This window comes from Montipora capricornis, chromosome 6 (genome assembly GCF_036669925.1).
Source record: "Montipora capricornis isolate CH-2021 chromosome 6, ASM3666992v2, whole genome shotgun sequence".
Taxonomy (NCBI): Eukaryota; Metazoa; Cnidaria; class Anthozoa; order Scleractinia; family Acroporidae; genus Montipora; species Montipora capricornis.
Genome location: NC_090888.1, coordinates 68,070,044 through 68,085,488, shown reverse-complemented (window position 1 = coordinate 68,085,488; position 15,445 = coordinate 68,070,044). Strand labels below are relative to the sequence as shown.

General features: G+C 40.5%; 1 protein-coding gene across 1 annotated transcript in view; it reads left to right on the top strand.

Moving 5' to 3' along the window:
* The window catches only part of LOC138053000 (activating signal cointegrator 1 complex subunit 3-like), a 42,802-nt gene that overhangs the window by 11,055 nt on the left and 16,302 nt on the right, over positions 1 to 15,445 (top strand). Inside the window, exons 12-20 of the mRNA XM_068899661.1 lie at positions 19 to 153; positions 1,209 to 1,400; positions 2,643 to 2,867; positions 4,532 to 4,651; positions 6,025 to 6,189; positions 6,970 to 7,056; positions 8,423 to 8,599; positions 10,802 to 11,027; positions 12,079 to 12,332. Of these exons, the coding sequence (XP_068755762.1) occupies positions 19 to 153; positions 1,209 to 1,400; positions 2,643 to 2,867; positions 4,532 to 4,651; positions 6,025 to 6,189; positions 6,970 to 7,056; positions 8,423 to 8,599; positions 10,802 to 11,027; positions 12,079 to 12,332 (1,581 nt within the window). The remainder of the gene's footprint in view (positions 1 to 18; positions 154 to 1,208; positions 1,401 to 2,642; positions 2,868 to 4,531; positions 4,652 to 6,024; positions 6,190 to 6,969; positions 7,057 to 8,422; positions 8,600 to 10,801; positions 11,028 to 12,078; positions 12,333 to 15,445) is intronic.

The window sequence follows — 15,445 nt, the reverse complement described above, 5'->3', positions numbered from 1 at the left end:
AATGATTCATTTTTGCAGGTTATGGTCTTCGTGCATGCGCGGAACGCTACTGTCAAGACAGCGCTGACGTTGCGCGAAATGGCAGCCAATCAAGGCGACACAGCTGCGTTCCACGCGGAGCAGACTCCTGAGTATGGAACCGCGCAAAAACAGGTATGAGTGTCACGTGACCTACCTCGCACAAGTCCCTTTTAGCTCAGTGGTAGAGCATCCGAATGACGGCTATTAAATGGTCGTTGTTTTGAATGCTGTTAAGGAGCTCTCAGATCTTTTCGAGTGTGCCCGAGTGGCCCGTCAATAATGTAACTTTATAAAATTCCTTTTTTCTTGGTTGCGCCGGCTTTCGCCGGTATTCGGTGTTTTCAATAGTTCTTGCAAGTAATCGTGAACCCCTCATAAAGTCCCAGCTTAACTGTCTGCAATTATCAGTCACAATAACTAATGATGTGAGTTATCACACAGTATATCAAACCAAAACCCTGCCTTTGCAGACGCACAAGATCAGAAAATCCAATTGGCCGAAGCGGAAAATACCATAATACTCTTTGTTTGTCTACCCAAATTTTGAATAATCATTGTTTTTGTTTTCTCTTGGGACAATTGTAAATCCCAAGATAAACAGGAAACAATGCTTATGCAAAATTTGGTTGGACAAACCAAGAGCCTTATGATATTTCCGCTTCGGCCAACAATGTTGAATGTCACTGAAGGCTGCAGTTATTTTAGATTTATTATCCAGGCTTAAAATACGTTACTTAGGGGAAAAGGTTGCCCAAAGCAACGCGATTGTGATTCCGAAAAAAGAATAGCTTTCGCGCAAGTGGCATAAGTTTCCAAATGGCGCTTATCCAAGTAAACCCGCAATCGTTTTTTCTCCCGCTTATTCTGTTGTCGTGATCAGCTTTAACTGTACAAGACACAGTTGTATGTTCCTAAAGACTGGCACATGAAGTTAAAGTTGAACTAGGGAAGTCAAATGTGAATGGCTCATTAAAGTCAAATGTGAACATCGATATCTTTTTCAAGGACCCTCTGAACGGTGAAATATGTTTCCCGACACATATGTCTATGTCTTGCAGCGCGCAAAAGAAGTAATAGTAGCTGAAGAAAAATTTGCTTCTCATGAAACAAATTTCCTTCTGCAAAAAATGTTGCATGTGCGCACAAATTGGTATAATCTCGGTAAAAAATGCGCGTATCTTCCTCAGGTGATGAAATCGAGGAATAAAGAGCTCCGCGATCTGTTTCCCGATGGGTTTGCTATCCATCACGCTGGAATGTTACGCCAAGACCGTACCATGGTTGAACAGCTATTTTCCAAAGGTTTGATTCGTGTGTTGGTTTGCACGGCTACCCTCGCCTGGGGCGTGAATTTACCAGCTCACGCTGTGATCATCAAGGTTAGATTGCACTCCTGTATTTGACATCACGCTGGCACTTGCTGCTACACCCACGCCCCTAAAACTCGGTCATGAACAAAATAAGCAGGAGTTTTGAAAGGTTTTCGACATTTCAGAAAGGCACAAAAATAAATGATCTATAGGCCCATGTTCACCCAAAAGACATTGTGCGCTTTTGTTGTTGTTTTGAAATAGTGCCAGCGTTTTGATTGGGTACTCACCGGTGATTTTCGAATTTTCTGTCTGTGCGAAATTTAACGCGGCGCGCAATGTCTTTTGGGTGTGCATGGGCCTTTTAAAAAGTCTTTGCGCCGATTCAAGCAATAAGATTTGCAAGTTTATTTGAACAAAGAAAAAAAAAGAAAAAGAAAGTTGGTGGTTGGGTGCACTTAAACCCTTAAGGGAAACCTCCAGTAAAACAACAAAATAACTTTAAACCACAGAACATAATGTTTGCAGCTAAAAATTCTCAAACTTTTTCCAATGAAAGCGTTTGTATCGGAAAAAAGTGAATTACAAAAACGCTTGTCATCTTGAATATTTGTGACGTGTCGTGGTTGCCCTATTGTTCTGACACAAAGGGCGATTGTTCTGGAACAATAGGGCAACCACGACACTACAAATTTTGGTCGTCTTTGAAAAAATTTACTCGGACTAATTTATTCCAAATTGCACTCGAAATCATGCGATTTCCTATACAAATGAACCTCTTCATTTGCCTCATAGAGCCTCCGATTTATCCTGAATTTGAAGTATATTAAACGCTTCATGGAACTGTAAGGGAAAAAGAAAGCCGCGCATGTTGAGTCATGTGAACAATAGCAAACCTCGAGTAGTGGTTTAAAAGCAGCAATGCAAGTGCAAGCGAAGCAATATCTATGCAAACTCAGTAGTCCTTTGACAGTTTTGGAACCTTTTGTTTGGACAGATTATTGTGCGCAAGTTTGTATCTTAACCAGCCCTTTTTGAGAGTAATCTTGTAGTTGTTTCATCGGTCCATATGACCTGTAGCGTCTTTTGTCATCATGGCTAGGTGCGTTGTTTCTGTTCTATTATCTATTGTTTCGTTCTCGAAAGCTACAGAGTTCTGGAAAGGTACAGGGTCTTCCCATGTTGATCTTATGTGTGTTGAACTCGTTTATTTTTTCTCTCGTAGAATACCAATATTTTTTTCGTATTGTTGTTGTCATTTTTTCGTTGACAAGAAACTCAAATGTCACTGTTGTCTTCGTTCGTCAACAGGGTACCCAAATGTACGACGCAAAGAAAGGATCGTTTGTGGATATCGGCATCTTAGATGTACTTCAAATCTTCGGCCGAGCAGGTCGACCTCAGTTCGATAAACAGGGAGAGGGCATCATTATAACATCGCACGGTAATCTCAGTCATTACCTAGCGCTTCTTACAAGACAGTCGCCGATTGAGAGTCAGTTTATATCAAGCCTCACTGATAGCTTAAATGCAGAGGTGAGCCGGAATCTAAACACCATGATGTATCTATCAAGCCTCCAACCACTGCGAGCCCAGCACTGCAAAACAGCGAGCCGGGGTTCTAATCTGACCCCGGCCTGCATGTGGGCTGAGTTTCAGTCGATCTCAACCTGACTTAAGGGTTTTTCTCCGGGTACTCCGGTTTTCCTCCCTCATCAAAATCGACTCACAGCTAATTAACATCTAGCTGTGGTGCTGTGCTCCGACATCACCATGGACTGCATAGTGGCAGCCAGAGGCGCCTTTGTATGCTTTCAGCCCGATATCGTGAGCTGCGCCCTTCGCAATTCAGTCCTCAATACTGCAAGTAAAGGGTGATTAGCACTGCCAATTATTATTATTATTATTATTATTATTATTATTATTATTATTATTATTATCATTATCATTATCATTATCATTATCATTATCATTATCATTATCATTATCATTATCATTATTACGTAGTTCGTCTCAAGACTCGGCATTTCGACTATACCATGATGACCATTTTTATGCCACAAATGTATTTGCCCGTGTGGGTGAACAGCAAATATTTCCTGTGAATTTTTTCTATCTGGGTGGCAGTAATGATTTTGGACAGCGGAGATACTAGACGACTGGAGGGCGAGAGGCTTTCAGGTTATGCTATTCGGCATTATTTACCACAGTTTAATATGTGGCGAGTCGTCCACACGAACAAATTCTCGCACTTGGAGATTTTTTTGTCACATAAAACTGGCACGCTATATCATTTGTCATAAAATTTAGTTGGGCCAATTTTCTCATCCACACGGGCAAATTAAAACGAGTTCATAGAAATTTGCACTTAAAAGCGCTCGTGTTGACGGGGAGTAAGTGGTTGGTCAATTCACACGGGAGGGCACAGGAATGTTCTAGAGTGCATACTACACGGCACGTATAGGGGAATCTTAGTTTACATTCTTTGCTTCCTTATCCCAAGGCTATCGTTTTCTGATCAGTCAGCCGAGATTAAAGTACTGAATATTCAAAGTGCATTGCATAATGAGCTATTTCTGAAAAATTGAACCCGATACCTACCAGATAATCTCTGAGCAACGAAGCTTTGAAAATTTGAAATTTAAACAGCTTGGTGCCTCCCGTGAAGGCAAACTCGTATGCTAGAGCGACTTTCATATGACCTTGAAAAATAAACTTAAAAACAGAACGTAAACAAAAATGCAACACATTTAATTGGCTTAGCGAACAAAAACAAACGGGCGCGAATTTTCATTGGCTTAGCGAAAGCGGATGCAAACAACGTCATCTCTCCATGGAACTTTCTGGAAAGAGACCAACATTTCGCTATGACGTCATTTGAAATGCAGTAATGTGATTGGGTAATCGAACTGTTTACTGCCCATATTAGGAGCGGGTATAAGGAGAAGCTTTGTTTTAATCGTGATTGGTCCGTGAAACAAATTGCGAGCAATTTTTTAAGGTCACACGAAAGTCGCTCTAATAAAACAAAATGTAGACAACGACATTCCCTTATAGCACAATTGTTTTTCCCATTAACGTTGAATTTTCTGGGCGCCCAGGGTAAGTTTTGCTTCTCTAATCACCATAACCATCTAGTTCTATAATTGCCTTGTGAAAAATTGCTTGTTTTTTGTTTTTTTTCTTCTTTTTAAACCCAGATCTCTCTTGGCACTGTGACGAATGTTGACGAAGCAGTTGAGTGGCTGAGTTACACGTATTTATTTATTCGTATGCGAGTCAACCCACTGGTTTATGGCATTCCATATGGAACCAAAGAGGTGTGTTATTGTTATTCCCTCTGCCTCATTTACCTTTTTGCGCTTTTTGGCTTCAAAAACGCGTAATTTTCTACTACTAAAACGCCTGAAAAGGCTGATGAAAACGGGCAATTTTCAAACGCCATTAAAAGTGGGTTATTTTAAAAGCGTTTCGTTTATAAAATGAATTTGGATAATAGACAAGTGGCTAGGTGAGAATCATGACTTTTGAAAACTTCAACATTAGAAAAAACCAGGGAACTGAATCGCTTTACTTCAATATTGTCTTTACACTGAAAGTTGGATCAGTTTTGGAATAGAAATCTTTACACAAACAATTTATTTCGGAAGCAATTTGCTCCAAATTCGAAGTGGCAGAATTCACCCTGAAAGAAATCAATTGACCATTGTAAAAAAGATCGGTTCCAAATGTTGTTCTCCGGACATGTCCACAAATATGCACCAGGCGATGATGAGATAAACGTGCTGAGAGAAAAATGTCACGAAATGTCTCCAACTACTACGTCACTTGGCTCAAGTGTTCCTCCCACCACACCCCTCATTAGTTGGCATAAAGAGCCGTCTAAGATAACCTTAACCCTTACGCCAACCCTGATTAACTACCTTTCTGGACACATAGAGCAGTTTTTAATTGAGTGTCGAAAGTAATTAGCCAATTGCTTTAGTTTTGCATTACGTCACTCAGTGATTGTTTCAAAGTTCTTGCGCCCCTTTTTCAACCAATCAGAAAGAAGTGAAACCAAAACCAACCGTGGCTTACGCGTGCACATTTTCCCGCGCTTTGTGTCGGCTACGTGTCATTACTTCGAGTTTTGATTGGTTTATTGTCTCCGTCCTTTTTGAATGGCCAAAGTAATTATTTTGGTTTTGGTTTTACGTCACTCGATTGAAACTCGCTCTAGTGTCGCTTTGAGGGTTTTCGTCTCTCAGATAGCTTAAATTGGCGTCTGTATATTAAGGCCTGGCCAAACGCTCGCAACATTTCAACGCAACATCTTGCAACATGTGTTGAACGGGCTGGCCAAATGCACACAACATTTTCATCATTTTCAACGCAACATTTCAATGTTCATGTGCCCCAGGCCCCTGGCGCGCAAGCAGTGGACTTAAAGCGCATGCCTTGGCGCAACATTGTTGCGTGAACATGGCCAAACGAGTACAACACCATGCAACATCCAAAATGTTGCACGAAAAATTTGATCCAACATCATCCAACATGTTACAACATATCGCAACAGGGTGGCATGGCCAAACGTATGCAACATGTTGTGCCCAACAATGTTGCAAGAAGTTGCGTTGAAATGTTGCGAGTGTTTGACCAGGCCTTGAGACGTCAGAACTGAGTGTGATTCTGTAAGTTTATCATTTGGCAGGATGACCCCTTTCTTTTGAATCATCGAAGAGAACTTATTACCAATGCAGCACGTCATTTGGATAAAGCGAAGATGATTCGTTTTGATGAACGAACAGAATACTTGAGTGCTACAGATCTCGGGAGAACGGCCAGCCATTTTTACATCAAATACGATACAATTGAGGTGAGGGAACTGAGGAAACAAACAATTTAATCGAGCCCGAGAAGATAACAAACAGCGAAGTGCGAATAAGAGGACAACCCTCTGACTTGCACAAACTCAAACGGTTGGAAATTCAAACGAATGCAGTGATGCTCTGGTCTGTGCTGTGATTAGTAGTTGGAAAAGTAATTTGATTGGTTGTGAGAATGATGAAGATGGTGATTGGTGCATTGCGATCTGGTTTGTAAGTGAAGGTCGCAGTAGGTTAAGAGTAATGTAGGTTGAACTTCTCTCAGTAATGGCCTTGATGGCGCAAATTGGTTCTACGGGCTAATGCTCGGAATTCAAATCCCGTATTTTCCATTAATTATCTTGTTCAACATCCATGTGTGATATTCTTTACCATTTTCGAGGTGAGATTTCGCTTGTCTCGCTCACATTTGTAAGTTCGCAAATGTGTTTAGCAGTCATATGAACCAACGTCTGAGAACTGAGTGAGAAGTGTGGATTCTTCATTTGATGCCACAATGTACTTCGCAATATAAATTTTTTGAAAACACTTCTGCAAAACAGCTTCAGTTGTGGTGTAACACTCTGGACCACACAAATGCTATTCTCTCTTGCTCGGTCGTGGATAGAATGATCGTTAGTTTTGCTAACTGTCGCGGCGAAAGTGGTGAATTGTGTCTGTTATAAATGAAAAGATTTATCTTAGCAACGAATTATGTTTGAGTGTAGGTAAAATTAATTTAAAGGTGCCAGAATATGTCAATACTCAGTGCCAGTGCCATTATCTTTTAGAATTTCAACGAGATGTTTAAAGCGTTAATGCCTGAGCCAGAAATATTAGCCATGCTTTCGCATTCTCAAGAATTCGAACAAGTCAAGGTGAGAAATTCTTATTGCTTATAATCGCAAGTCTCCAAGTCTCGCTACTCTTCTTTTATGAGGGTGGTCAAGGGCATTTTTTCCTCGTGAAACGTGATTTTGTCAATTACCGTGAGCAGTGATTTTTGAGAATACTGATAAGTGAAATGAGAATCCGACGTTTAATTCATCATAAACTATGATTTTGCTTCATGTTTTTGTGTTTGTATTTTAATTTTGCGGGAGCAGGAGCCCGAGAAATTATAACAGTGGACTAAAGTATAACTCGGCAGAGCAAGGTACAACAACTACATCTGGATTGCATGATTCACTGAGAAGTGAGCCTCCGCTCGCCAGCCTTAACAGCTTTGCTGGTCAATCAACACGGCGAAAACTAGCTCAGAAATCGTCTCAGAGGGTCGCGAGACTCTTCCCAATGTAACCGTTCTGTTGAGTTTCTTTATGGCAGAGGGCTGTAGCTCTTAACAAACGTAAGAATATTTGTTTGTGTAGAAAAAGTTTTATTTCGTGAAACGTGAAATGGCCATTTTATTGTCTGTGAAATGTGAAACGGCCATTTTATTTTCCGTGAAATGTGATGAAGAGCCCCTTATACCACCCTCTTTTTTTAGGCTTAAGCAAGTTGTTCAAAGCTTGGATAACTTTTCTATTAAAAACTCAGTTGAAGTAAAACCCAATTCGAAAGGTAGTGACATATCGTAATAGCAAAACTTCTGGATAGTGATTTAAGCAGTGGAATATGTCCTCCAGCACTTTGGGATTGGACAAGGTAAATATTGGAGAGCTTAAGCCCGCGCGTTTTTGAGACACGGACGGCAACCGGAAGAGAGCATTACGCGCACCAAGACAGTGGTGTCTCCCAGATTTTTATACTTATCATCTCTAATGGAGAAAAGATACTTAGCAATGTAAATGTGGTTGTGTGAAGACAAGTTGAAAGGGAAAACAGCTCAATTCCGGTTGCCGTCTGTGTCTCAAAAACGTGCGTGCTTAAGCTCCCTATTGCCGGCACTTGTAGCACAGGTGATAAGAGACAATTGGGTCGTCTTTTCAAATAGTGCGCTGTTTAGATGTTCATTTGGTCTGTTAGAGTGGTTACTTTATTGAGTGTGCGCGTTAAACCAGAACCATGGTATTTATTATAATGGCCAATCACAACAGACGCCGACAACCGATAGAGCCAATCACTGCCTATCATAGGCGCAAAGTAAATTCTCATGCAGCCTGCACCGAGCGCGGGAAAACGAGTGCGAGCCAATGACGATTGGTTTTGCTTTTTCCTTTGATTGGCTCCAAATTTGGCGCGAGTTTTTTTTTAACTGGATAAACTACCTTGTTGCATGTATTTAATATACCTGTTTTTTAGGTCCGTGAGGATGAAATTCCTGACCTGGAGTTTCACATGGCGGATAGTTGCTTTTTCTATGTGAAAGGAGGGGTGGAGAACAGTTATGGCAAAGTTAACATTTTGCTACAGACGTTTATTTCGAGAGGACACGTGGATTCTTTCTCTCTTGTGTCTGATTTGGGCTACGTTGCTCAGGTAGGCGTCCTCACTTAGACTGCTAATGGAGCCTGCGTATTTTTTTACCATAATAGTTTTCTGACTTAGACCACGCCTTTTTGCGTGGTGCCAGTGGATGGGGCAGTAGAAGGGGCTGGCATGAAGGTGAGCCGTGTGATCACATTTCATTTACCGATAACAACATTTTATATCCAAGCCGTGTCTTAGCGTGTTTGAGAACGTTGCTTACGTATTTGATATCACCTAGATAAGTCGCGCGAAATGGTCACAATAACCCTCTTGATCGATGCCTGATCTCCTGATTATCGCTAATAATAACTACTTAATAACCAAGATTTAGGTCGTTACCGCAAATCTAAAATATTGACCGAGCGATAGCGAGGTCAATACAGCTATCCCGAGGTTTGAGATTTTGCTGTAACGACCGAACGGTCAAGGTTATTAAGTTGTTTATTATATGGCTAACAGAACGGTTCCAAAGAAGAAAAAAACTAATTTGCATAATCCATAATCGATCGGCCCGTGGGCATTACGGGAGAATAATGCCTCAGCGCTTAGCTGCGCTAAGCCAATCACAGCGCGCGTTATATCGGCTGGAAACACTAGCCATATAATAACGAATTTTATTATATAGGCAAACTGGTCCGAGATGAAGAGGAGAATCTTATTGGTTCTCTGAACGGTCCGAATTTTGCAATACGCAGCGTACATAGGTTGTCAAATTATTCCCATTTTCTGTTTCTCGGACTTAAAAAGAAAAATGCAAGAAATGTTTTTTATTTAGTCTTATCGGAGTTCCAGTAAGAATTTTACTTTCCAGAACCATAAACAGAAGCAGGCAAAGAGGCAAGTCTCAAGAAATGGAAAACCCCGCGCAAGAGAGAAAAGAATATAATAAAAAACTTATTGAACTAGCTTGTTCAGTCCGTACTGGGAAGATATTGCTCTCGTTTCTTTTTTGCAAGTTTATGGGCGAGGTCCATAAACTTGCAAAAATGGGAATTCAACCAATATTTTCCCAGTACGGACCTCACGCTAGTTCAATAACATCTATAAATGAACTGCCCGTCTCTACTCAATTCTGAAAAATTCAACGCAACCTCGGAACACGAAGCCGTTTGTTAGGTCTCAGATAAGACCGCGTTCTGCAATGTTCATCATTTGAGGTAGCGAGATGTGAAAACTGACGTCATGTTACTTATGTCGAAGACAATAACATGCCAGCTCAATTTTGATAAACGTCTTGAAGAGTCCCTTTGAGTCTAATCTTTATAAAAACGAGGGTTAACGTTTGCGTTCTTGTCACCTTTTAGTTGGGGTTTTTGTAACTCACCCTGTGAGCAGAGCCTCTCTAAAACTCACCAGACGGCGGAGGCTCTGCAGAAATCGTGTCAAGTCTTTTATGTCGCCGCAGCCAAAGTTTCTGAGCTAGTCACTCCGGTCAAACCGGTTTAGGCAGCGCGCGCATCATATTTTTAACAAGGCGGAGGTCAAAATCGAGCCTTCAGTACGAAAATCAATATGGCGTCTAGGAGTGCGATGGAGACTTGGCCTGCGTTCAATAAAGACTTAACACGATTTCTGCAGAGTAGAAAGGCTCTGCTGGCAGGGTGTTTGTAACTGTCCCGTGTTTACTAGGGAAACAAATCGTGACGCTCAATTGGCATATGAAATTTTCAAATATTTGAACTACGGAGTATGAAGGTCTCAGTAAAAGTGAACATCTCAGTTATGAAGCGTGGGTTCGAGTCTTGTTCAAGCCCGGGTTTTCAAGTTTCAGGCTTCAGTTCGCAGCTGCTCAACTAAGTTGCTTCATAACGGCTATAATCACTTTCAGCGATATCTCATGACTTGCAATACTTGACTAACATACTGCAGTATGATAATCTAGTATTGATCATGTCCTACCTTGATTCGTCAATCAATCAATCAATCAATCAATCAATCAATCAATCAATCAATCAATCAATCAATCAATCATCTCAATCAATCAATCAATCAATCAATGAATCAAGGAATCAGTGAATCAATGAATCAACCAACCAATCAATCGGTCAATCAATGAATCAATCAATCAATACATCAATCAATCAATCAAGTTCGCGATAAAAGGCTTCCCGCCTCTAATCAGACGAAGGCCCTAAAAGAACACGATCCGTGTTCGGATTGGTACCTAATTTAAGTGTCCATTGCTTTGTATCAATGCTTTGTTTTGTGCAGAATGCTGCTCGCCTTATGAGAGGTCTGTTTGAGATCGCACTTCACCGTGGCTGGCCGACCATGGCCTACAGATTGTTGGGACTTTGTAAGATGCTGGATAAGCGTCTATGGGGAATCCAGAATCCATTGCATCAGTTTCCTATTCTTAACCGTGAAACATTGGTGAAATTGGAGGATAAGAAAGCTACGATACATCGATTAAGAGATATGCCAGCCGATGAAATTGGTATGGTTGTTTTGGCCGTTTTTTTATTTTCCTTTCGGGGCTTAAGAACTACGATGCGGCTGTCAACGAAGGATAGATAATTGTGCGGCGCGCACTCCCAATTTGAGGTTTTGACGGCAACGTGGGCGTACAAATGTGAACCTTTCGTTCTCTGTTTTACCCTGAAACCTCTCGTACCAATTTATTTTTCGAATAATTCGCCAAGTGACATTGTGCGGGGGAAACGACATGGAATCATGAATGGCGAAAAACTTACGATACTACAAAGTTATATTTTTTTGAGGTGATGTCTTCTTCGACTTCGCCGTCGTAGATCTTAAAAGTCCTTATTTTAGAGTTAACTTCAACATCTTCTTGAAAGCGAGGCTAATGGACCATTTCCAAGTTGCTGTTTGTCTCGGTTTCGAAGCGAGTCTTGTTGCTCAATTATTGAAAGGGAAATGAGTTTGATTTGCATGAGAATATGCAACTGATTTCCATTTTAATGGTTGTGCGCCGGGACTCGCTTTGAAACTGAGGCATGCAGCAACTCGGAAATGGCCTGTCGGGAAAAGCATTTTGGAACAAAAACAAGATCGATCTTGGGTTGGTGTTCCGACGTTACGGAAGTCATTTCAGATTCAATTTCCTTATTGTATGTAGCATCTCACTTTACAAATAAATCGGGTCATTATAGACGGTCATTATAGTCCATGCAGACCTCTACCTAAAAACCTTTTTCAAAACTTAAGAGGCAATCAGAGCCGGATGCTTGGTTTCCATTGCATCGCAAAGGTACCGAATTTTGCCTCGCTTTGAAGCGGAGGATGAAGTGACCTCAGATAATCCATCCGGTGTTTACGGGCATTTGTCCGTTTAAATTTATTTTCATTTGAGATGCAGACGAGTTTTCTTTAAACCAAGTCATAGGCGGTACACGGTAGAACTTGAAATGGCGCGTGCAAATGACGTCACGACCGCCTTTTTGGTTTTCCAAACTAATCACGTGACTAAATACGCTCTAGTTGATATAACATTTTATGCCGAAATTGTTTTATTTAAACTACGATAGGTCACATGATCAGGCATCCGCGCATGGGTACAACAGTGAAGAGATGTGTGGAACGGTTTCCCGCCATCTCACTGGCGTCCAGCATTCAGCCAATCACAAGAACCGTTCTTCGAGTGCGATTGACAATCAAGCCGGAGTTCAAGTGGGACAACAAAGTTCATGGAGCCACCTCAGAACCGTGGTGGATCTGGGTCGAGGATCCCGATAACAACCATATTTATCACTCTGAATACTTCCTTCTGCATAAGAAACAGGTTTGAGATGGTGTAGTAAGGATTGTGCGAAGTTAATTTTTGGGGTGTCGTTGTCGTCGTCCTTAAGTCCGTAATTACTTTTTAAAGCCATCTGCATGCTGCTCAAATTTTCTATTTTAAGTATACATAGTACCTTTCTGAGTTTGCTCTATCTTTTGAACTTGTCTGAATATCAAGTACCCTATTACGTGGAATGCCGAAGGCATCCACGTCTTAAAACCGGGCTGGAATCTTTTTTTTGTTGGTAGTCACAAATATGCATACCGGATATTGAATTATTCTCCGATCGGGTGGACTGATTTATATTTCCTACGGTAATTCCAAATTTCCCTGCCCCGAGGAGAACTCCTACATTTCCCAAGCCATCACGATTTTTCTCTGTTAGCGCGTTAGACCACTCGGCCACCGTGACACACTTCCGTCAACTTGGTGAAAGCAAAGATTTATAATAGAATCTTTCCGCCCGCCATGATTGTTTCAGTATTAAACTATTCGATAAAGTGGATAGATGCTTTTTCTTTGAGAAAGGCAAGCTTTAAAGGTAAGGAGAATTTTCTACGTTATTTCTAGATCTTGCTTCGTACTTGTGTGTTCCACTGTGAACATTATTATTTTGCATACAACGAATACTTCATTAGAAGCATTTTGCATAGAACGAATACGTACTCCAATATTTCTTGGGAACCAGTTTGTTCGCCGTTTTGACGTAGAAAGAAAATAAGAAAATAGCTTTGAACGGCCAAACAAGATAAAAAATGAAATCAAGTTTAAAAAAAACGAATTAGCTATCGCCGTCACGGGGACTTCGCAGCCGTCCCCCATCCAAGTACTAACCTCATTCGGAGGAGCTTAACTTCAGCTGACACTTGGACTAGCATCAACGATTGTGATCTTTATGTTAAATTCGCACATAGATCTTGTCCAACTTTATAACACTTGAAAGAAAAAAAACGCACTAACAAAAATCAGGTGTTATGCCGTCATTTTGTCACAGATGTATCCTTTGTTTCGTGAGTTGTCAGTAAACACGCAAGGTATAACTTGATCACAGGCGGCCGCTAAAATCGATGTCACTTCCGATTTTGCGATTTTACTTGTATGACCAAAAGTACGATAGAAAAATTGAACTCTGATGGAACGTAACAAAAATCTCCCGAAATGTTTTTCGCTGATGGCAAATTGTTTTATTCTCGATCGACACTTCCTAAAAGTTCCTTCTGCTCTCCTTAAAACTACATATTAATATTTATTTACTTTTTCGTCAATATTTGTTTTGCATAAAGCAGGCTAGCAAAATCTGTACCTTGCTTTGTTCGGATTTTTGAGCGTTTAAAATAGAATTTTTGGGCTTATGTTCCTGACAGCAAAAGTCGCATATTTTAACGTCCCCCATCCAGATACTAACCCCGCTGGAAAGGGAAAAGAAAACTTTAGTAACATTGGTCTTGGAAAGGTGTCAGAAGCTCAGAGTACACGCTTAAGCTTGTGGTAAAAAAGAAGTTGTAAATGATCAACATATCGGCTTTGAAGCCAAATGTTTCTCGATTTCCTGTTATTTTCTTCAATCGTTCTGGGCTTAGTATTTTACTGAACCACATGTCTTCTTAGAGGGTATATAGCAAAGATGTCTACCATGGCACCGTAATGATTTACGATACCAAACAATGTCGTGTACTATTAGAGCTACATATTGTGCAAGGACTTGAATCTCCTGGAAAAAACAAAACGCCGCTCAGTGGACAGTTATGGAAAAAAACACTGTCAAGTTACTGCATTACCACACGCAATGCGTTCTTACTTTAAAAAATATCCCGTATCTCCTCAATTCTACCCCCCACCTCCAGACTAAAAATCCCGTATCCCCACAATTTTTTTACCTAATTATCCCGTATCCTGATCGCTTCTCGGGCTTTTGGCTAAGATTAGTTTCTTGGCCAAGGACTACGGTCAAGTACTATTGTACAACGTACGGTACTTTTTCAGTGCCGTAAGGGGCACGCACAGAACAGTTTCGGCTGTTTGTCTGTTCTCTCGAAAACGATGACAAGGGTTTTTTGGGTTTTTTGTTCAGCTCGAGTGTAGAATCAGGACGAACTGTTGTAGTTTCTGATAACTATTTACTACTTGTAGCTTTTGTTGAATTTTGAATCGATGATAGAGAGAGTTTTGGCGATCTCAATCCGGACTGGACTACTGGATTTAAGGATTTTTCTTAACGAGATTTCAAGTTATTGTGGAACGTTTGGTACCAAGTTACTGAAATCAAGATTATGGAATTGTAAAATTAGAACTTTGGACTGGACTATACAACACGCAATTACGGAATTTTTGAGCATTGAGAGAAATAGAGCACGGATGTTGTCTTCTTGTCTTCGCCACGGCAAATTTATACAGTTTGCAAGGAACTAAACCAGGATTACAGAACCAGACGTCGATTACAGGGCCTGGTTGTTCGAAAGCCAATTACCTTAATCCAGCATTAGCGTAAACTTTTGTTTCATGTTTTCAACTTTTTGGTCACAGTTTCCTTTGCTTATTTTTGTTTTTCAAGATTGACTTCTTCTAATGTAAAGTTTTTCTGAATATCAGCCTTGAACAGCATTTGGGAGTAGAGGATAAAACTCGTGTTAAAACCCAGTTTCTGAACAACTGGCCCAGGATGATAAGTTGTTGAACTGTGATTTGTAATAAGTTTTTCGGATGATTTAAGGCTGATCCTGTAATTTTTGGATGAAAGGAGTTAACGAAGCAAGTAAAACTGTAGGATTTGAATTAAGTCTCCTTCCAAAAAATAAATAAATAAAAGATCCCGTATCCTGATAACCTGCTAATAGGGCTTCGTTGTTTGCATTTGCAAATTTAGTAACATTAGTAATGAGTTTTTACAACAAAAAATTTAAGTTATATTACAGATGTATCTTTCTAGTAATCTTTCGCCATTTTCCGAAGTCTACCTGTACTTGAAGTTCACTGTAACTGGACAATTTGTGTTAACTGTTTGCGCATTCCACGGATACGCCCTTGTAGGCGTCTTGTTGGTATTTAAAATGGAAAAGTATTTAGAAACTTTAACGAGTAAAATGCTCGACTTTCAGACATTCCTCGTGATTCTG